This window comes from Chiloscyllium plagiosum, chromosome 15, assembly GCF_004010195.1.
Source record: "Chiloscyllium plagiosum isolate BGI_BamShark_2017 chromosome 15, ASM401019v2, whole genome shotgun sequence".
In the NCBI taxonomy this organism is placed as follows: Eukaryota; Metazoa; Chordata; class Chondrichthyes; order Orectolobiformes; family Hemiscylliidae; genus Chiloscyllium; species Chiloscyllium plagiosum.
The window spans coordinates 77,987,112-78,008,722 of NC_057724.1; the positions used below are offsets into that span (position 1 = coordinate 77,987,112).

At 42.6% G+C, this 21,611-nt stretch overlaps 1 protein-coding gene across 1 annotated transcript in view; it reads left to right on the forward strand.

Annotated features, from left to right (window-relative positions):
- Positions 1-21,611, forward strand: part of LOC122557459 — a 170,559-nt gene that overhangs the window by 81,072 nt on the left and 67,876 nt on the right. Inside the window, exons 9-10 of the mRNA XM_043705218.1 lie at positions 7,459-7,536; positions 19,696-19,761. Coding sequence (XP_043561153.1) covers positions 7,459-7,536; positions 19,696-19,761 — 144 coding nt within the window. The remainder of the gene's footprint in view (positions 1-7,458; positions 7,537-19,695; positions 19,762-21,611) is intronic.

A 21,611-nucleotide genomic window follows, 5' to 3' on the forward strand; every position in this document is an offset into this window, starting at 1 on the left:
GGACCCTGGCACCCGGATGGCAACAAACCATCCGAGAGTCTCGCCCATGCCCACAGAACCGCCTGTCCGTCCCTCTAACTAGAGAGTCTCCTATAACTAGCACTCTCCTCCTCTCCCCCTTTCCTTTCTGAGTCTCAGAGCCAGACCTCGCGCCACAGACCCGGTCACTGCAGCTTACCCCTGCTAGGCCGTCCCCCCCACCAGTATCCAAAGCGGTATACTTATTGTTTAGGGGAACGACCACAGGGGATCCCTGCACTGCCTGCTTCCTCCCCTTCCCACCTCTAACTGTTACCTAGCTACCTCTGTTCTCTGGCGTAGCTATGCCCCTGTAGCTTGTATCTATCACCCTCTCAGCCTCTCGAATAATCCTCAGTTCATCCAATTCCAGTTCCAGTTCCCTAACTCGTTCTGTGAGGATCAGGATCTGACTGCATTTCCTGCAGGTGAAGTCGGCAGGTGTATCGGTGGTCACCCCTACCTCAAACATCCTGCAGGAGGAACATTCCACTGCCTGCGCTGCCATTACTTTACACCTCGTCTCCAAAACAAGAACATTGATTAGCTTACCTGTGGACTTTAAAATTAGGTTAGAGGAGGAGGATGGGAGGGAGGCCCTACTGTGTAGGGCCTGGGGTCTAGCACACACCCACTCAAATATCAATCACTCACCTTCCCGACCAGCTCTGCACTTCAACCTCACTTCCGCCTAGCTTGCGTCGCTCTCTGCTGTGAAAAGACCGTTGGCGTCGAGGTAAGTTCTTTATATATCAATCACTTACCTTCCCGACCAGCTCTGCGCTCCAACCTCACTTCCGCCCAGCTCGCGCAGCTCTCTGCTGTGAAAAGTCTATCTCTATCTTCCTGTATTCTTTGACAGTCCCTTACGCTTTCTGCTACTCCACCAATCTTTGTGTCATTGCAAACTTGCTGATCATACCAACAGTGCCCTCTTCCAGATCATTTATGTATATCACAAACAACAGTGGCCCCAACACTGACCCCTGTGGAACACCACTGGTCACCTTTCTCCATTCAGAGAAATTCCCTTCAACTACTACTCTCTGTCTCCTGTTGCTCAACCAGTTCTTTATCCACCTAACTAGAACACCCTGCACACCATGTGACTTCACTTTCTCCATTAATCTACCATGGGGAGCCTTATCAAATGCCTTACTAAAGTCCATGTATATGACATCAACACCCCTGGAAGATGTTAGAGGAGGATATGATTAGAATCTGTGCTGTTTCACTTCTGGCATTTTTACAGCGTTTTATTTCAATAAGGTATCTTATTGTACATCTGTAAATTGTGTATCTCATTGACAGGGGAGCACTGAATTGGGATCAGGCATGAACTCCTAATTTGGTGCTCGGGAGTGAAAATGGCTGGATATATTGATGCAATTCAATTGGAAATGAGATTTACGGGATTGGAGTGAACTGGATGTTTCATCTATCTCAGTTACTGCTTTTCAGATATTACAAGTGGTATTTTGGAAATTGATGTCGAACTTGATGTTTTCGGCAGCTAAAAAGTCATAGAATTGCACATTACATAATGAAGCCATTTGATCCAATGTGCTTGTATTGGCTCCTGAGATACGACCCAGCCAGAGCCATTCTCCAGACCTATCTCTATAGCCCTCTAAATTAATCACTTACAAGTATATATTCAGCTGTCTTTTGGAACCTTGTATGGAATTCACCTTCACACTTTCCTGAGCAGTGCATTCAAAATCCCAACCATTCTCTGATTGAAGAAATTTCTCCTTATTTCCCTTCTAGCTCTCTTGCTGACAATCTTGAAATTGTAATTCCTAGTTACTGGTGTACCAACTAGTGAAAATAAAATATCCTTCTTTACTTTTTGTCATTTATATGATTTGGATATGAACATAGGAGGTATAGTTTGCACCAAAATTGGAGGTGTCGTGGATAGTGAAGAGGGTTACCTCAGATCACAACGGGATCTTGATCAGTGTGGCCCAGTGGGCTGAGGACTGGCAGATGGAGTTTAATTTAGATAAATGTGAGGTGCTGCATTTTGGGAAAGCAAATCTTAGCAGGACTTATATATTTAATGGTAAGGACCTATGGAGTGTTACTGAACAAAGAGACCTTGGAGTGCAGGTTTATAGTTGCTTGAAAGTAGAGTCACAGGTAGGTAGGATAGTGAAGAAGGCATTTGTATTATTTCCTTTATCAGTCAGAGCATTGAGTATAGGAGTTAAGAGGTCATGTTGCGGCTGTACAGGATGTTAGTTAGGCCACATTTGGAATATTGTGTACAATTCTCGTCTTCTTCCTATCGGAAGTATGTTGTAAAACTTGAAACAGTTCAGTAAAGATTTACAAGGATGTTGCTAGGGTTGGAGGATTTGAGCTATAGGGAGAGGCTGAACAGTCTGGGGCTGTTTTCCCTGGAGCGTCGAAGGCTGAGGGATGACCTCATAGAGATTTATAAAATCATGAGGGGCATGGAAAGGATAAATAGACAAAGTCTTTTCCCTGGGGTGGGGAGTCCAGACCTAGAGGGCATAGATTTAGGGTGCGAGGGGAAAGATATAAAAGGGACCTAATGGGCAACATTTTCACGCAGAAGGTGGTACATTTTTGGAATGAGCTGGCAGAGGAAGTGGTGGAGGCTGGTACAATTGCAACATTTAAAAGGCATCTGGATGGGTATATGAATAGGAAGGGTTTGAAGGGATATTGCCCAAGTGCTGGCAAATGGGACTAGATTGGGTTGGGATATTTGGTCGGCATTGATGAGTTGGACCAAAGGGTCTGCTTCTGTGCTATACGTCTCTGTGACTCTACAACCCTGTCAAAATTGTTCATAATTTTCAACACCTCAGTAAGGTCACCTCTTAAATTTCTTTGCTCCAGGGAGGATAAGCCTAATTTCTCAAATCTTTCCATGTATCTGAAATCCCTCATCCCTGGTGTCATTCTTGTAAATCTCCTTTATCCTCCATACCTTTATTTATAAACCAAGGGATCCTATAAACTTTCTTAATAACATTTTTAACTTGCCTGGTCACCTTCAGAGAAGTATGTCCATGAACCTGAGGTCCCTTTGCTCCTGTACTCCCCTCAAAGTTGTATCATTAAGCCTGAATTGTCTTTGAATGTTTCTTCTACCTTATGCTTCTGTGCATTTTTGAATTTCATCTGCCAAGTTTCTGCCCATTTGGCTAACTTGTCAATGTCCTGTGTCATCACTCAGTGTCATCTTGACAGTTCACTATTCTGCTTAGCTTAGTATTGTCTACAAATTTTAAAAGGTTTGCCCTCAACACCAATCTCCAATTTGTTAACATAAATCAGAACATCCAAGGGGCCCAACACCGATCCCTGGGGAATACCACATCTAGCTCATCTCCAGTCTAAGAGATGTCCATCCACACATACACTCTGTTCCTAACTTTTACCAACTACTAATCCATGCAGCCAAGGACCTTTCAACCCCAAACATTTCCAATTTGTTAACAAACCTGCTCTGTGGCACCACATCAAAAGCTTTCTGAAAGTCCAAATATACAACATCCACACCTCATCAAAGAACTCAATGAAATTTCCTGATCAAGGGCTTATGCCCGAAATATCGACTGTCCTGCTCCTCGGATGTGGCCTGACCTGCTGTGCTTTTCCAGCATCATCCTTTGTAACTCTCAATCAAATTTGTCAGAAATGATTTCCTTTGACAAAGCCATGTTGATTATTTCGTACTAACTTAGAGAAAAATAAGTGTATGTTGTCATTATTCTGTATTATGACCACTATTGTGTTCCACTATTGACATCAACCTGACATATCTAATTTCCTGGGTTATCCTTTTCCGCTTTCTAAAATAACAGTGTCACATTTACAATTTTCTAGTCCCTCGAGACTAAATACTGTGTTCAGAGAGGCCTGGACAATTTCAGTCAATGGTTCCATGATTGTTACCCTTATCTCTCTCAGCAATGTAGGATGCATCTGTTCTGCAGCCAGCCTTTTTAGAACGTTTTTTTAAATCTACCACTATACTGCTTAATTGCTCAACATCCATATTTCAATTAGGCAATTGCCTCTGTTTTCTAATTTTGTTAAAAAAAAGAAGCAAAATACCCATTTCATACCTCTGCCGTACCCTTTGCTCCAGTGACCAGCTTACCCTGCTTGTTACTCAAGGGCCCTACTTTATCCTTCACTAATCTTTTACTAGTAATATGTTAAAGAACATTTTACTATTTGTTTTAGCACAACCTGCCATCCTTTCTTCATGCTCCCTCTTATTCCTTCTTATGCCAGTATTAGCCTGTTGTACATTCAAGCTGCTCTTTCTGGTATCTATTGATATTAATTGGTACTCATCATATGCCTCATTTTGTTTCCTTATTTTCTCATCAAAATCATTAGCCACCCAATGTGCTCTGACTCTGAATACTTCATATTTATTTGTCATTGATATGTACCTAGCTTTTACCTTGTTCATTTCTGTTTTGAAATTCTCCCATTTTCCATCCACTGTTTTAGCCACCAAATACATTTCTATTCAATCTGCTCAAGTTCAACTTTTAGACCACTGAAATCTTCTCTTTTCCTCTCTTAACATTGAATCTTATATTATGATCACTATTTCCCAAATGCTCCCCCACTCTGATTTTTTCTTAAATTTACTCACTTTGTAGGATGGAGGCATCACTGGGTGGCCAGTATTTATTGCCCGTCCTTAGTTGGCCTTGAGAAGGCTGTGGCCTTCTTGAACTTCTGCAGTCCACCTTCTTTCAGTTGATCCACAATGCCATTAGGGAGGGAATTTCAGGATTTTGACCCAGCGACAGTGAACGAATGGCAATATATTTCCAAGTCAGGATGGTGAGAGGCTTGCAATTAGGAAATAAGAACCTTAAAATTGGATGTATATAGGTCAGAAAAGTGTGCCAAAATGTGGTAGATGGAGATTAACATGGATAAGTGTGAGGTCATGCATTTGGGTTGAAAAAATGAGAAGGCGACCTATTATCTGAAGAGGGTGGGGGGGGAGGGATGGGGGATTTCAGAGTGATCCGATGCAGAGGGATCTAGGTGTACTTGTTTATGAGTCACAGAAAATGAGCATGCAGGTACAGCAGATAGTAAAGAAAATGAATGGAATGTTGGCTTTTATAGCTAAAGGAATAGAATATAAAGCCAAGAAAGTATTGTTGCAACTATACAAGGTATTGGTGAGACCACACCTGGAGTATTGGGCAGTTTTGTTTCCCTTATTTCAGGAAAGATGTTGTGGCATTGGAGGTAGTTCAGAGGAGGTTCACCAGATTGATTCCAGAAATTAGGGATTTGTTGTATGAAGAGAGAATGAACGGTTTAGGCCTATACTCTCTGGAATTTAGCAGAATGAGGCAAGATCAAATTGAGTGATTCAAAATATTAAAAGGTGTAAATAAAATAGGCATGGAGCGGATTCTTCCTTTTGTGGAGTATTCTAGAATGAGAAGTCATAGTCTTAGGATAATGGGTTGCAAATTTAAAACAGAGTTGAGGAGAAACTATTCTCCCAAAGGGATGTCAATCTGTGGAATTTGCTACCCCAAAGTGCAGTGGATGCTGGGACAGTGAGTAAATTTAAGGAGGAGTTCGACAGATTTTTACTTGATAATGGCTTGAAGGGATATGGGGAGAAGGCAGGAGAATGGGGTAAGGAGCATATCAGCCATGATCGAATAGCCTAATTCTGCTCATATAGCTTATGAACATATGAACTTAGAGAGGAAGTTGAAGGTGGTGGTGTTCCCATATATCCACTCAGGCTGTCTCATTTCCTAAGACCAGATTCAGCACATCTGTTCCAAACCTGCAAACCACCCCCCCACCCCCACCCCAGCCCCAGTAGGACTGGAAGTGTACAGTTCCGAAAATTTATCCTGCACATGTTGCAGACATAATTGAAATCACCAACTATCACAACCCTATGTATCCTGCCAATTTTAATAATCTGACTGCAAATTTATCTTGTACTTCCTCACTAGTATTTGGAGATCCAAAGTAAATGTCCAACAAGGTCACTGCTCCCTTCCTGTTCCTCACATCCAACCATGAAGATTGTAATTCAGGAAATGCATGTTGTTCAAGTGCAATGATACTAGCTTTGACCAAGACCGCTACGCCTACCTTTTTACCCACCCTGTTCTAGTTAAAGGCTTATAACCCGGGATGTTGAGTAACCAGTCCTGTTCTGGTTTGAGTCAATGCTACAATGTCATATTTATTCCCTTCCAGCAATTTCTGTTTCTAATTGTGCAGTTTTGTTCATGGTACTCAATGCATTTACCAACACACAATTTAACACTGCCCTTATCTCTTTCTTGCCCACTGGAAGGTAATAATTTCTTTGTCACTGTCAATACTCAAGCCTCGCTCACTTATTCTTCCCCATCTTCTCTCTTTTTCCCTCTCTGATATTTCCAGAACTAGGTCAACACCCCTGCCTTACAAGTTAAAATCCACCTCCACTGTGCTATTTACCCTCTCAACCAGGAGATTTCTTCCTTTCTTGCTCAGGTGAAGCCTATCTCTTTTGAATAGCTTTCTCCAAAAGTAATCCTAATGTCCAAAAAATTTAAAACCCTCACTTTTACACTGTCACTTAAGCTACACATTTACCTGCCTCTGCCTAAATACTCAAGCTTGTGATATAGGTAATGTTTCTGAGATTACTAGCCTGGAAGACCTACATTTTGACCTACTCCCTAACTCCTAAATCTGATCCTGCAAGTCGTCCAAGGAGCCATCCCCCACCCATATTGTTAATTCCCACATGAACCCCAGCCGCTGGTTATTTATCCTCCCTTTTGAGAAGTTTCTTCAGCTGTTCCATTATGTCCCAAACCCTTCCACCAAGAGTCAACAAACCATACAGGACTCACGATCTCAGCTGCAAACTAGACTGCCTATCCCTCGAACTATTGAGTCACACAACTACTACATAGACAGCTCCAAGTTGTCCTGGGTTTCCGAGACCTCCTGACTCCTTTACTTTTATCAAGTGGTCACCAGTAATCTACCTAACTCGGTAAATGTGTTAAGATTAGAGGAAGTACAATAGGTGGCATAGTGATAATATTACTGGTCTAGTAATCCAGAATGCCTCGCCTATTGATCTACATGTATGGATTCAAATTCTACCATGGTACCTGGTTGACTCTGAAATAGATGAGCAAGGGCAATTAGAGATGGGTAACAAATGTTGACCTCACCAACAACACCCATATCCTATGAAAGAATAAAACAAAATGGATACTGTGAGAAAAGTTGACTCTCCTGATATGAGTTTTCCCATTGGCAGAGCTGACCAAGTGGGGTTAAATTAATTTTGGGATGGACCCACGCAATATTTGTAATTTATTGATGCTTTATTATGCAGCTGATGACTTTATTAATTGAGACATTTTTGCTATGCTCATGCAGCAATACGTATCATCACTCGAAAAAAGATACCAATTCGTGAAATAACGACAACTGAATCAACAACTGAATCAACAGCAGGTAGACATTCAGCTCAACATTGTTGAATTTTCTAATTAAACAGAAATCAATTAAATCTGCAGCGACTGAGGAGCAGTGAAAGAAAGTGAGAAGACAGATGTGAATAATGGACCCAAGAGAGTAAGGGCACATTAAGAGGATGGGAATAGGAATGCAAGTGAAAAGGAAAATAAAACCAAAACATTTTCAGGGAGCCGGAACTTGGGGAGAGGTCGGTGTGAATAGAACTTTGAAAAATAGAAACTTAGAAAATAGGAGCAGGAGTTGGCTATTGAACCTATTCAACCCAATCTGCCATTAAGCATGATCATGACTGATTCTCTATCTCAATGCCATATTTCTCCACTCTCCCAATACCCCCGACAGCTTCAGCTTCCGGAAGTCTATCTATTTATTTCTTCAATATATTCAGTGACTTGACCTCTATAGTCTTTTGTGACAGTGAATTCTACAGGTTCGCCATCCTATAAGTGAAGAAATTTCTCCTCATCTCAGTCTGAACTGACCGACCCCATATCTTGTGACCATGATACCTTGTTCTGGACATCGCAGCCAGGAAAAACATGATCCCTGCATCCAGTCTTTCCAGCCCTGTCAAAATTTTATATGTTTCAATAAGATCACTTCTCATTCTTCGAAATTCTAGAGAATAAAGACTCAATCAACACAGTCCCCACATATGCCAAACCTACTACCTCAAGAATCAGTCTGATCAATGTTCACTGCACTTCCCTTATGGCATGTATATCTTCTGTTAAGTAAGGAGACTAAAACTACACACAATACTCCAGGTATGGACTCACTGTGGACTGTTACAGCTGTCAGAAAACTTGTTTGCTCCTGTGCTCAAACCTTCTTGCATTGAAGGACAGCATACTATTTACCTGCCTAACTACTTGCTGAAGCCCCATGCTTGCTTTCAATGACTTGTGTACAAGGATACCCAGGTCCCTTTGCACATCAACCTTTCACAATCTATCACTATTTAAAAATACTCTGCCATTCTATTTCCTCTATCTAAGTCAGAATTACATTAATCCAAACCATATTTCATCTGCCACGTATTTGTCCACTCACTTGTCTAAATCAGCTATTATCTGTTGCCATTACATCTATTGCACGTGTTATCTTTCTCATAAAGATAACGGAATGTGCTATAGATGGAGCTGTGGTGAATTACTGCTGAATAACCTATAGATGTCACTAAAGAGCAGGGTGAAGGGATGAATGTTGGGTATTTTGGATTGGGTGTCAATCAAACAGGCTGCTTTCTCCTGAAGGTGTCAAAGCTCCTGAATGTGATTGGAGATGTACTTTACTAATAAGTGGAGAGTATTCTCTCCTAATCCTGACTTGTGCCTTGTAAATGGTGGACAGGCTCTGGGGTGTCAGGAAATGAGTTCCTTCCTGCAGTATTTCTAGCCTCTGACCTGTTCGTGTATCCACTGTATTTATATGGCAAATCTAGTTCAACTTCTGATTGATGATAATTCCCATGTTGTTGATAATGTGAGATTCAGTGACGATAATGTCATTGAATGTCAAGGGATAATGGTTATATTCTGTCTTGTTGAAGATATTATTGCCTTGCACTTGTGTGGCACAAATAGTACATAGAACATAGAACATTGCAGCGCAGGACAGGCCCTTCGGCCCTCGACGTTGCACCGACCTGTGGAACCAATCTAAAGCCTATCTAACCTACACTATACCATTTTCATCCATATGTCTATCCAATGACCGTTAAATGTGCTTGAATTTGGCAAGTTTACTACTGTTGCAAGCAGTGTTCTCTGAGTAAAGAAACTACCTCTGACATCTGTCCTATATCTATCACCCCTCAATTTAAAGCTATGCCCCCTTGTGCTAGTCATCACCATCCGAGGAAAAAGGCTTTTGCCGTCCACCCTATCTAACCCTCTGATTATCTTATGTGTCTCAATTGAATCACGTCTCAACCTTCTTCTCTCTAACGCAAACAGCTTCATGTCCCTCAGCCTTTCCTCATAAGACCTTCCTTCCATACCAGGCAACATCCTGGTAAATCTCCTCTGAACCCTTTACAAAGCTTTCACATCCTTCCTACAATGCAGTGACCAGAATTGTATGCAATACACCAAGTGTGGCCGCTACTGGATATCTTACCAATGTTGGTTTAACTTGGAAGAACGGTTTGAAAAAGTACAATGTTTAAAACTCACTGATTCTGTCCTGAACTTTAAAGACACATCTGTTGTCAAACACAATGCCTTGGAAGGATTTTGTATCTTGTCTCATGTATGAGACAGTTAATTCCACAAACCAAATACAGTGGTAGCTATTGATGCAACAAAACAAAAAAAAAGAAATTTCTGGAAAAGCTCAGCAGGTCTGGCAGCATTTGTGGAGATAAATCAGTTAATGTGTCAGGTGCAGTGACCCTACCCCAGTTTTGAGAAAGGGTCACTGGACCCGAAACATTAACTCTGATTTCTCTCCACAGATGCTGCCAAACCTGCTGAGCTTTTTGAGCAAGTTCTGTTTTTGTTTCTAATTTCCAGCATCTGCAGTTCTTTTGTTTTTTACTTTTAAAATAAGTTGTCTTGTTGATGAAGCCAGACATCATATAATTATAGAATGATCATAACTTTCCCATTATGTCCATACTGGGTCTCAATCTCAAGAGCAAATCAGCTAGCTCTGTAGACCTACCTTTTCCTGCAGCACTACAGTATTTTTCTATTCAGATCATCATCCAATCTTATTTTAAAATCCAGACATGAACCTGCTTCTGTCTCATTCTTGGGCTGATTGAGACAAACCATGTGGTACATCAAAAAATCTTTTAGTCTTTTTATCTGAACGTCCGGCCCTCTAGTTCTCAGCTTTTTCCCCAATGGCAACAGTTTCTTCATATCTGTTCTGTCAAGCATCTAAATACCTCCATCACCTTTCCTCTCAACCAAATTTTCCCTTGGAAACAGCCCTCTAATTTTGTGCTTAAAGCCCTTTTCACTGGAATGATTCATAAACATTCCATTTCCAAAACAGGACAAAATACTCTAACTGAGGCTGAATTTTTGTTTTATAAAGGTCATCATAACTACATTAGTTTTGTATTTTTTGCTTCTAGATGCATTTGTGCACCTAATTAATTACTTCCTCAACCTGCCCTACTATATTCAGTGATTTATGCATGTACTTACTCTGGTGCCTCTGCTCCAGCATCCTCTTTAGAACTGTAATCTTCATTTATGTTGGAGCATTTCATTCTTTCTCCCAAAATTAATAATTTCACTCAATTAATTAATCAAATTCCATCTGTTATTTGTTTGTCTATTGCACCAGCCTGCCCTGTTAGACTCTACTTCTGTCCTAGTATGCCAGACTCGAGGAGTTCCTGCTTCTAACTCATATGGATATTCATATCCTCCTCATAATTAGCAATTTTTCATATTTTGTCATCACAAGTTTTGAAATTTTGTCCTGAACATACATCAGTACAGGTCAAGCAGTGTGCAAGAAATGTGTACAGCCCCAGCTGTTGTTTGACCGCATGACGGCTCTGGAGCTGCGGATGGACTCACTGTGGAGCATCCGCGATGATGAGGAGGTCGTGAATAGCACGTTTAGTAAACTGGTCACACCGCAGGTTAGGATTGCTGAGGGAAAAAGTGAATGGGTGACCAAAAGACAGAAAAAGAGTAGGAAGGCAGCGCAGGTGTCCCCTGCGGCCATCTCCCTCCAAAACAGGTATACCGTTTTGGATACTGTTGGGGGAGATGGCTCACCAGGGGAGGGCAGCAGTTGTCAAGATCATGGTACCATGGCGGGCACTGCTGTTCAGAAGGGCGGGAAAAAGACTCATAGGGCCATAGTCATAGAGGATTCTATTGTAAGGGGAGTAGATAGGTGGTTCTGTGGCCGAAAACGGGACTCTCGGATGATATGTTGCCTCCCAGGTGCTCGGGTCAGGGATGTCACCTATCAGCTGCAGAGCATTCTAAAAGGGGAGGGTGAACAGCCAGTTGTCTTGGTGCATATAGGCACCAACAATATAAGTAGAAATTGAGATGAGGTCCTGAAAGCAGAATTCAGGGAGCGAGGAGAGAAGTTAAAAAGGAGGACCTCAAAGGTAGTGATCTCAGGATTACTATCAGTATCACATGCTCGCCAGCGTAGAAATGAAAAAATAGGCAGGATGAACACATGGCTTGAGAGATGGTGTAGGAGGGAGGGGTTCAGATTTGTTGGACATTGGGACCAGTTCTGGGGAAGGTGGGACTATCACAAAAGGGAAGGTCTACATCTGAACCAGACTGGAATCCTTGGGGGAGATTTTGCTACTGCTGTTGGGGAAGTTTTAAACTAATGTGGCAGGGGGCTGGGAACCAGAAGAGAAAACAAGTAGGCAGCGAGGGGGATACTGGAGACTGTAAGAAATATGAAGATAACATTAATAAAGGGAAGAATAGGCCGAGAGCAGGTGAGTGCAAAAGAACTGGTGGCCTGAAATGCATCTACTTTAATGCAAGGAGTTTAGTGTGTAAGGCAGATGAACTTAGGGCTTGGATTGGTGCCTGGGGGGTATGATATTATTGCCATCACAGAGACTTGATTGAAGGAAGGACATGATAATTGGCAACTAAATGTTCTAGGATATAGACGCTTCAGACAGGACAGGGAGAGAAGTAAAAGAGGGGATGGAGTTGCATTGTTGGTCAGGGATGATATCACGGCTGTGCTAAAGGAGGACACTATGGCGGTCTTGGGCAGTGAGGCATTATGGGTGGAGCTGAGAAATAAGAAGGGTGCAGTTACATTGTTGGGGCTATATTACAGACCTCCCAATAGTGAGCGTGAGGTAGAAGAACAAATAGGTAAACAGATTATGAATAAATGTAGAGACAATAGGGTGGTGGTGATGGGAGATTTTAATTTTCCCAACATTGACTGGGATTCACTTAGCGTCAGAGGTCTGGATGGGGTAGAACTTGTACGAAGCGTCCAGGAGAGTTTTCTAGAGCAGTATGTCAATACTCTGACGAGGGAAGGGGCCATATTGGACCTGGTACTGGGGAACGAGCCAGGACAAGTGGTAGAAGTTGAAGTGGGGGATTCTTTTGGGAACAGTGACCACAATTCTGTAAGTTTTAGAATACTCGTAGATAAAGAAGAGAGTGGTCCTCAGGGCCAAAGTCAATTTTATCAAAATTAGGCAGGAGCTGGGAAATGTGGATTGGACACAGCTATTTGAAGGGAAGTCCACATTTGAGATGTGGGAGGCTTTCAAAGATAGGTTAACGGTAGAGCAGAATAGGCATGTCCCATTGAAGGCAAAGGATAGGAAGACCAAGATTTGTGAACCGTGGGTCACAGGAGAAATTGTATGACTAGCCAAGAGGAAAAGGGAAGCGTACATAAGATCTAGGCAGCTAAGAACAGAACGGGTCCTGGAGGAATATCGGAAGAGTAGGACAAGTCATAAACAAGGAATCAAGCGGGTGAAAAAGGGTCATGAAATAGCTTTAGCAAGCAGAATTAAGGAAAATCCCAAAGCATTTTATTCTTGTATAAGAAGCAAGTGGGTAACTAGAGAAAGGATTGGTCCACGAAAAGATAATGAAGAAAGGCTGTGTACTGAACCTGAGAGAATGGGTGAGCTTCTAACTGATTACTTTGTATCAGTGTTCACTGAGGAGAAGAACATGTTGAATCTTGAGATTAGAGATAGAAGTTTGATTAGTCTGGATCATATTGGCATAAGTAGGGAAGATGTGTTGGGTATGCTAGAGGTTATTAAGGTGGACAAATCTCCAGGACCGGATGAGATCTATCCCAGGTTGCTGAGGGAGGTGAGATAGGAAATAGCTGGGGCCTGACAGATATCTTTGTGGCATCCTTAAATACAGGTGAGGTGCCAGAGGACTGGAGGGTAGCTTATGTTGATCCCCTGTACAAGAAGGATAGTAGGGATATTCCGGGTAACTACAGACCAGTGAGCCTGACGTCGGTGGTGGGGAAGTTGCTGGAGAGGGTACTAAGAGATAGGACCTATTTATATTTAGAAAAGAATGAGCTTATCAGTGATAGGCAACATGGCTTTGTGTGGGGGAGATCATGCCTTACCAACTTAATAGAATTCTTCAAGGAAGTGACCAAGTTGTTAGTTGAAGGAAGGGCTGTTGATGTCATATACAAGAACTTTAGTAAGGCGTTTGATAAGGTTCCCCATTGTGGACTAATGGAGAAAGTGAAGTCACATGACATGCAGGGTGTTCTAGCTAGGTGGATAAAGAACTGGTTAAGCAACAGGAGACAGAGAGTAATAGTTGAAGGGAATTTCTCAAAATGGAAAAAGGTGACTGGTGTATTCCACAGGGGTCAGTATTGGGCTACTGTTGTTTGTGATATACATAAATGATCTGGAAGAGGGCACTGTTGGCATGATCAGCAAGTTTGCAGATGACACAAAGATTGGTGGAGTAGCAGAAAGCATAAGGGACTGTCAGAGAATACAGGAGAGGTGGGTGGAAAAGTGGCAGATGGACTTCAATCCAGACAAATGTGAGGTGATGCATTTAGGCAAGACTAATTCTAGAGTGAATTATACATTGAATGGAAGAGCCTTGGGAAACGTTGATAGGCATAGAGATCTGGGAGTGCAGGTCCATTGTACCCTGAAGGTTGCTGAACAGGTGGATAGAGTGGTCAAGAAGGCATATAGTATACTTGCCTTCATTGGACGGGGTATTGAGTATAAGAGCTGGCAAGTCATGTTAAAATTGTACAAGACATTGGTTCAGACGCATTTAGAATATTGTGTACAGTTCTGGTCACCACATTACCAAAAGGATGTGGATGCTTTGGAGAGGGTGCAGAGAAGGTTTACGAGGATGTTGCCTGGTGCTCGCTTTGAAGAGAGGTTGAGTAGGTTAGGTTTGTTTTCACTAGAAAAAACGAGATTGAGGGGGGACCTTATTGAAGTTTACAAAATCATGAAGGGTATAGACAGGGTGGATAGAGACAAGCTTTTTCCCAGGGTGAAGGATTCAATAACCAGAGATCATGCTTTCAAAGTGAGAGGTGGAAAGTTTAAAGGGGATACACGCGGCAAGTACTTCACACAGAGGGTGGTGGGCGTTTGGAATGCATTGCCAGCAGAGGTGATAGCGCAGGCATGGTAGATTCATTTAAGATGCGTCTGGACAGATACATGAGTAGGTGGGGAGCAGAGGGATACAAATGCTTAGGAATTGGGTGACAGGTTTAGACAATACATTTGGATCAGCTCAGGCTTGGAGGGCCGAAGGGCCTGTTCCTGGGCTGTACATTTTCTTTGTTCTTTGTTCTAAGTAAAGCAATGGTCTTAATACTGAAAAATAGCCAGTCATCACAAATCTGTTTCCTGTTATCCACAGCCCTTTTGTTCCTACTTTGCTGACCAGCCTGTTTTGTGTCACTTTATCAAATGCATTTTGATAGTTCAACATCAACCTTCTGTGTAACCCCATCGCTAAAGCTCATGGAGTTGGTTAAAAGCCACTTAACCTTCATAAATCCATTCATTTCCTTCGTGAGTCAACATCTGTTCAAAAGACCATATATTTCTCCTGGATATTGTTTCTATGTTCTTCCATTCCTGAAGTTAAGTTGATCCTGAAGTCACACCCTACTGAAATGGACCTTCCTTGGTGAATTGTCTACATTCTTGATTGCCCCTTGTTCTCTTCCCTGGCCAGCGCAAGCCCTTTAATAACGTGGTCACTGTTCCCTAAATGTTCCTCTATTGACTACCTCACTCCCCTCAAGCTGACTTAGCAATGCCCCCTTCTTCATTCATCCAGAAACACATTGACCTTGAAAATTCTTCTGAGTACATGCACAGCAAGAAATGTGGACTTAAAAAGTTTCATTGCAATTTGAGGTTGGAAGTTGCCACTATCTGAATGTTATAATAGATTACTACAACAGTAGATGATTTTCTTAACATATCTTTTGTTATGTTCATGCAGTACCCAGCATAATAGAATGGATCGGGGAGTTGCCAACAAAAGGTAAACAGTTTGGATTTTCTGATTAAGCATAAGTTGTAAATCTGCTGAGAACAGAGCTCCATTTAAGTTAAGATTAGATTCTCTACAGTGTAGAAACAGGCCCTTCAGCCCAACAAGTCCACATCAACCCTCCGAAGAGTAACCCACCCCCCTCTGACTAATGCACCTAAAACTGCGGACAATTTAGCATGGCCAATTCACCTAACCTGCACATCTTTGGATTGTGGGAGGAAATCAGAGCACCTGGAGGAAACCCACGCAGACACACGGAGAATGTGCAAACTCCACATAGACAGGTGCCCAAGGCTGGAATCAAACCTGGGACCCTGGTGCTGTGAGGCAGCAGTGCTAACGACTGAGCCACCGTACCACCTGTTAAGCAAGGTGAGAAGAGAAAAAGAATAATTGAACCCAAGGAGAAAATGGGATCAGGGTCGGGGAGTGGGAATCAGAGCCACATGTCTGAGAGGGAGTCAGTTGCAGACAGGATAGTGACAGGATATATTGAATCTATCAGGAAGCTTTCCTACGCGATGAAACAGAGGGATCAGTTAAAGTGTGTCTGCCTTAATGCAAGGAGTGTCTGGAATAAGAGTGACAAACTTAGAGCATGGATCAGTACTTGGGGCTACGATGTTATGGCCATAACAGAAACGTGGGTTTCACAGGGGCAAGGATGGTTGCTTGATGTTCCAAGGTATAAAATGTTTAAAAAGAACAGAGAGGTGGAAAAAGAGGAGGGGGTGTAGTATTGCTAATCAGAGAGTGCATCACAGCTACAGAAACGAAGGTGGTTGAGGCAGGTTTGTCTACTGGGTCAGTATGGGGGGGGAGTTAGGAACACAAGGGAACAGCCACCACGTTGGGAGTTTTCTACAGACCACCTAATAGCAGTGAGAGATTGAAGATCTCATAGGAGGGCAGATTCTGAAAAAATGCAAAAGTAGCAGGGTTATTGTTATGGGTGATTTAAACTTTCCCAATATCGACTGGAACCTCCCTAGTGTAGGTGGTTTGGATGGAGCCGTTTTTGTCAGGTGTGTTTCCTTACTCAGTATGTAGACAGACCGACGAGGGGAGAGGCCACTTTGGATTTGGTGCTCGGCAATGAGCTAGGACAAGTGTCAGATCTCGCGGTGGGAGAGCACTTTGGTGAAAGTGATCACAACTGCCTCACATTTAGCATAGCCTTGGAGAGTAAAAGGTGCAGTTACCGAGGGAAGATATTTAATTGGGGAAAAGGAAATTATGACACTATCAGTCAGGAGTTGGGAAGTACAGACTGGGAGCAATTGTTCCACAGAAAGGGCACAGCAGACATGTGGAAACTATTTAGGGAGCAGTTGTTGCGGGTGTTGCACAAATTTGTTCTTCTGAGACAGGTAAGAAGGGGTAAGATTAAGGAACCTTGGATAATGAGAAGAGAAGAGCTTCTCGTCAAAAGAAAGAAGACAGCTTACGTAAGGTGGAGGAAGCAAGGATCGAGCACAGCATTAGAGGATTACAGGCTTGCTAGAAAGGAGCTCAGAAATGGACTGAGAAGAGCCAGGAGGGGCACAAAAAAAGGCTTGGCAAGAAGGATTAGGGAGAACCCAAAGGCATTTTATTCATACGTGAGGAATAATGGAATGATCAGGGAGAAGGTAGGGCCGATCAGGGATAGCGGAGGGAACTTGTGCGTGGAGCCTGAGCAGATAGGGGAAGCCCCAAATGAGTTTTTTGCTTCGGTTTTCTCCAAGGAAAGGGACTTTGTTGTAAATGAAAACTTTGAGGAGCTGAGATACAGTCTTGACCAGATCAAGACTGATGAGGATGATGTGCTAGAAATTTTGGAAAACATTAAGATTGATAAGTCCCCATGGCCAGACCAGATTTACCCTAGACTGCTCCGGAAAACGAGAAAGGAGGTTGCTAAGCCGCTGGCGAGGATATTTGCCTCCTCACTCTCCATGGGAGTCGTACTGGAGGATTGGAAGGAGGCGAATGTTGTTCCACTTTTCAAGAGGGGTACTAGGGAAATCCCTGGCAATTACAGACCAGTCAGTCTCACATCTGTGGTCAGCAAAGTTGTGGAAAGAATTCTGAGGGATAGGATTTATGACTATTAGGCAAAGCATAGTGTGATTAAAGGCAGTCAGCATGGCTTTGTGAGGGGCAGGTCATGCCTCACAAATCTTATTGAGTTCGTTGAGGAGGTGTCAAGACAGGTCGACGAAGGTCAAACAGTTGATGTGGTGTATATTGACTTTAGCAACGCATTTGATGGTTCCCCATGGTAGGCTCATTCATAAAGTCAGGAAGTGGGATACAGGGAGATTTGGCTATCTGTATTCAGAATTGGCTGGCTGACAGACGGCAGAGAGTGGTTGTAGATAGAACGTATTCTGCCTGGAGGACAGTGTTGAGTGGAGTCCCGCAGGGCTCTGTTCTTGGGCCTCTGCTCTTTGTAGTTTTTATAAATGACTTGGATGAGGAGGTTGAGGGGTGAGTTAGTAAATTTGCAGATGACACAAAGGTTGGAGATGTTGTCGATAGTATAGAGGGCTACTGCAGGCTGCAGCACGACGTCGACAGGATGCAAAGCTGGGCTGAGAAATGGCAGATGGAGTTCAACCTGCATAAATGTGAAGTGATGCATTTTAGTAGGTCAAACTCGAATGCTGAACATAGGATTAAAGACAGTTGTGGAGGAACAGAGGGATCTGGGTGTGCAATTACATCGGTCCCTTGAAGTTGCCATCCAAGTGGATAGGGTTGTTAAGAAAGCATATGGTGTTTTGGCTTTCATTAACAGGGGGATTGAGTTTAAGAACTGCGAGGATTTGCTGCAGCTCGACAAGTCCCTAGTGAGACCACACTTGGAATATTGTGTCCAGTTCTAGTCACCCTACTATAAGAAAGATACAGAGGATTTGGAGAGGGTGCAAAGAAGGTTTACCAGGATGCTGCCTGGACTGGAGGGCTTGCCTTATGAAGAAAGGTTGAATAAGCTTGGACTTTTCTCTCTGGAGAGAAGGAGGAAGAGAGGACACCTGATCGAGGTGTACAAAATAATGAGAGGAATAGATAGAGACAATAGCCAGAGACTTTTCCCCAGGGCAGGATTGACTGGTACGAGAAGTCATAGTTCGAAGATATTAGGAGGAAGGTATAAAGGAGACATCAGAGGTAGGTTCTTTTCGCAGAGAGTTGTGAATGCATGGAATGCGTTGTCAGCTGAGGTGGTGGAAGCAAAGTCATTGGGGACATTTAAGCGACTGCTGGTCATGCACATGGATAGCAGTGAGTTGAGGGGTGTGCAGGTTAAGTTACTATATTTTACATTTGGATTAAGTCTCGGCACAACATTGTGGGCCGAAGGGCCTATTCTGTGCTGTACTTTTCTATGTTCTATGTTCAATATTCTAAATGGGAGGGCAAGTGAGAAGAGGAGGAAACCAAGAGATGGAAAAGGAAGATAGACCTGGAGAGGAAATTTCAGGAAGTTATGTATATGGATGTTGTGATTGGGAGAACAGGGAAGGTTGTCAAAAAGGGGAGTGTGGAGACCATGGGTTTGTTCATGGAAGCCACAGGAAATTCTCTTGGGGGAGGCATTGGGATACTTTCAGTTGGTGTTCACTTAATCAAGTAAGTATTGCTTTCAGTAAGAAATGTTTTCTTGTGCTGTTGTGAATGAAGAGTTAGAGAGATGTGATATTTTAGGTTTGAGGTTTACTGGACTGGAGTAAAATTGAATCGGTGTTTATACTGAGCATTGCGGCTTTCAAAATATCAGGAGTGCTATTTTACAAGTTGCTAACAAACTTCGGTTTGAAGAAGTTAAAGTCCATTTCTTCTCCAAACTGACAGTAACCTGAAGGAATGGATTGAAAAATCACATTATCTAAAATTTACAGTGGATCTTATTACCAAATCTCATGTTCCCATTAATGAGCTTTCCACTAAATGTTATGTCTTAGATATTTAACCCTGTGAATGGCAACAGCTGTAGCATCAGAAAATAAAACAACTGTGGGTAATATTAACAAGTCTAACATGAGTTTTTGATGTTCAGAAAGTGATTTGTGGATATTTCAATAGCAGCTTTGTTAACTGAAGTACCTTTCTTACGTTTGCGCAGCCATACGCTTTGTGACCACTAAAAAGAAGCAAGCCAAAGAGAAGCCATTACATGAATCAATACCAGGTAAAGGAAATCTCAACATTGTTGAATTGTCAATTAAACATTTTTCCAATCTTCTGTGACTAAGTACAATTCAGGTGAATCAATTTACGAAAATGAACAATGGATCTGAGTGTAGAAAGTGGCGAAAGGATGAGGGCAGCGAGATGAGAGAGGTGGAGGGAACAGGAAGATGGAATAGGAGACAGAAATTAGGGAATGGGTATGGAAGGTGTGACTAGGATTATGAAAATTTGAATAATTGGTGGAAAAAGGTGGAAATAGGGAAAGGATATGGAAACCTCCAGAAATCTTTCTTCTTGGAGGCAATTGTATTCAGTTACCATCCCCTTTCTGGTCTTTTCCTCTTGGTGAGGAACAACATTTCATATTTCCAAGGTTCAGCAGCCTGCTCAATGGAGCATTGGGAGCGAGGAACATGTGCTTCAATGCAGAGTTCTGAAATTTTCAACACATTGTTTTATTTCTAGGGGTCAAATATCAATATCAGGAAGAGCAGATGTTTCTTCTCAGTTCAAACATTGTGCTTATGATGGAGAGTCACAATTTTTATAAGCAGTAAATGGCAAGCTACCCTGGAACACACCTCATGATTTTGAAATACAAAGTGGACACAGCCTTAGCAGCTTTTACAGAGTGGACGGCTGTGCAGCAAAGATCCTTGCTCACTTCCACAGAAAAGACTAGGGCAGCCATCAATTGGAATTTGAAGGCTCCTTAAGGATATCATGCTCCTGGCAAGGGACTCACCAGCAAGGACCCAGAGAGAGAACTGCGTGGTAGAGGAGCTAGACAATGATGACGCACCTGCTTGAAGTCTATGCCAGTTAGACAGGCATGATGTGTCATGTTATTCTGAGCATTGTCCACTCTAAAAGTTCCTCAATCAATGAGGAGAACTTGAGGGAGAGAGTTGGATGTACACAAATGCAGACAGCAGCAATAACCTTCTAGGCACAAGGTGGAGTTTGATAAAGAAGTGACAGAATTTTATGGAGGAAATTGTCAGGAGGTGCCAGCATGAAGACAAAGGTTTCCTGTGGACAATGTCGACAGCAAAAGGATGAGCTACCTCCAGATTCAGAATGACAGTGTTTCCAAAGACTGCCCCTTCCTGAGAGGTTGTGACTGATCTCTGCATTGTACTAGCAGAGGAGGTGAGCTGTAGTTGTATTGCATCACTGGCTCTGACAGTCTTTGCAGCCTTTAATTTCATGATCATTCCTATGGCCCACTGCAGATGTGTGTGGTACCCCTAATCAGCAGCACAACACTGCACCAAAGTCCTGACAGATGCCCTCTTCAAGAAGGACAACCAAAACATAAATTCTGAAAGTGACATCGATGGTTATGCTGAGAGAGTTAGAAGATTTGGCACAATGGTTGGATTCTGCCAGGCACAAGGTCTCATAAACTCCATGCATGTGGCCATTAAAACTCCCACAAATCAGTCAGCACACTTCATCAGTATATAGGAATTCCATTCCCTCAAAATTGAGCCCATCTGCAGTTCCTGCTAGCTTATGCTCCATTTCCTTGGAGCTGTCAGAGTCCTTACCAGCTCTGGCATTTGTAGGTGTGAGACTGTGAGAATGGAGATTTGGTGACAATCATTGTTCACTATAGACACTGAATGCCCACAGCTAACACCAGCAAGGAGCCTGAAGGACAGAAGCAGAGGCACAATGAGAAGGGGTTAATTAATAATCTTGTTGCAAAGGAACCTTCACTAAAAAAAAGTCACCTCAATGTAACAGAACTTTTTGTTAAGTTTGTGAAATTGATGTAGTTCTATCACACATTAGGATCTTAAATCCAGGGAAAACTATAAAAGTATGAGGAGAAAAGTTGTG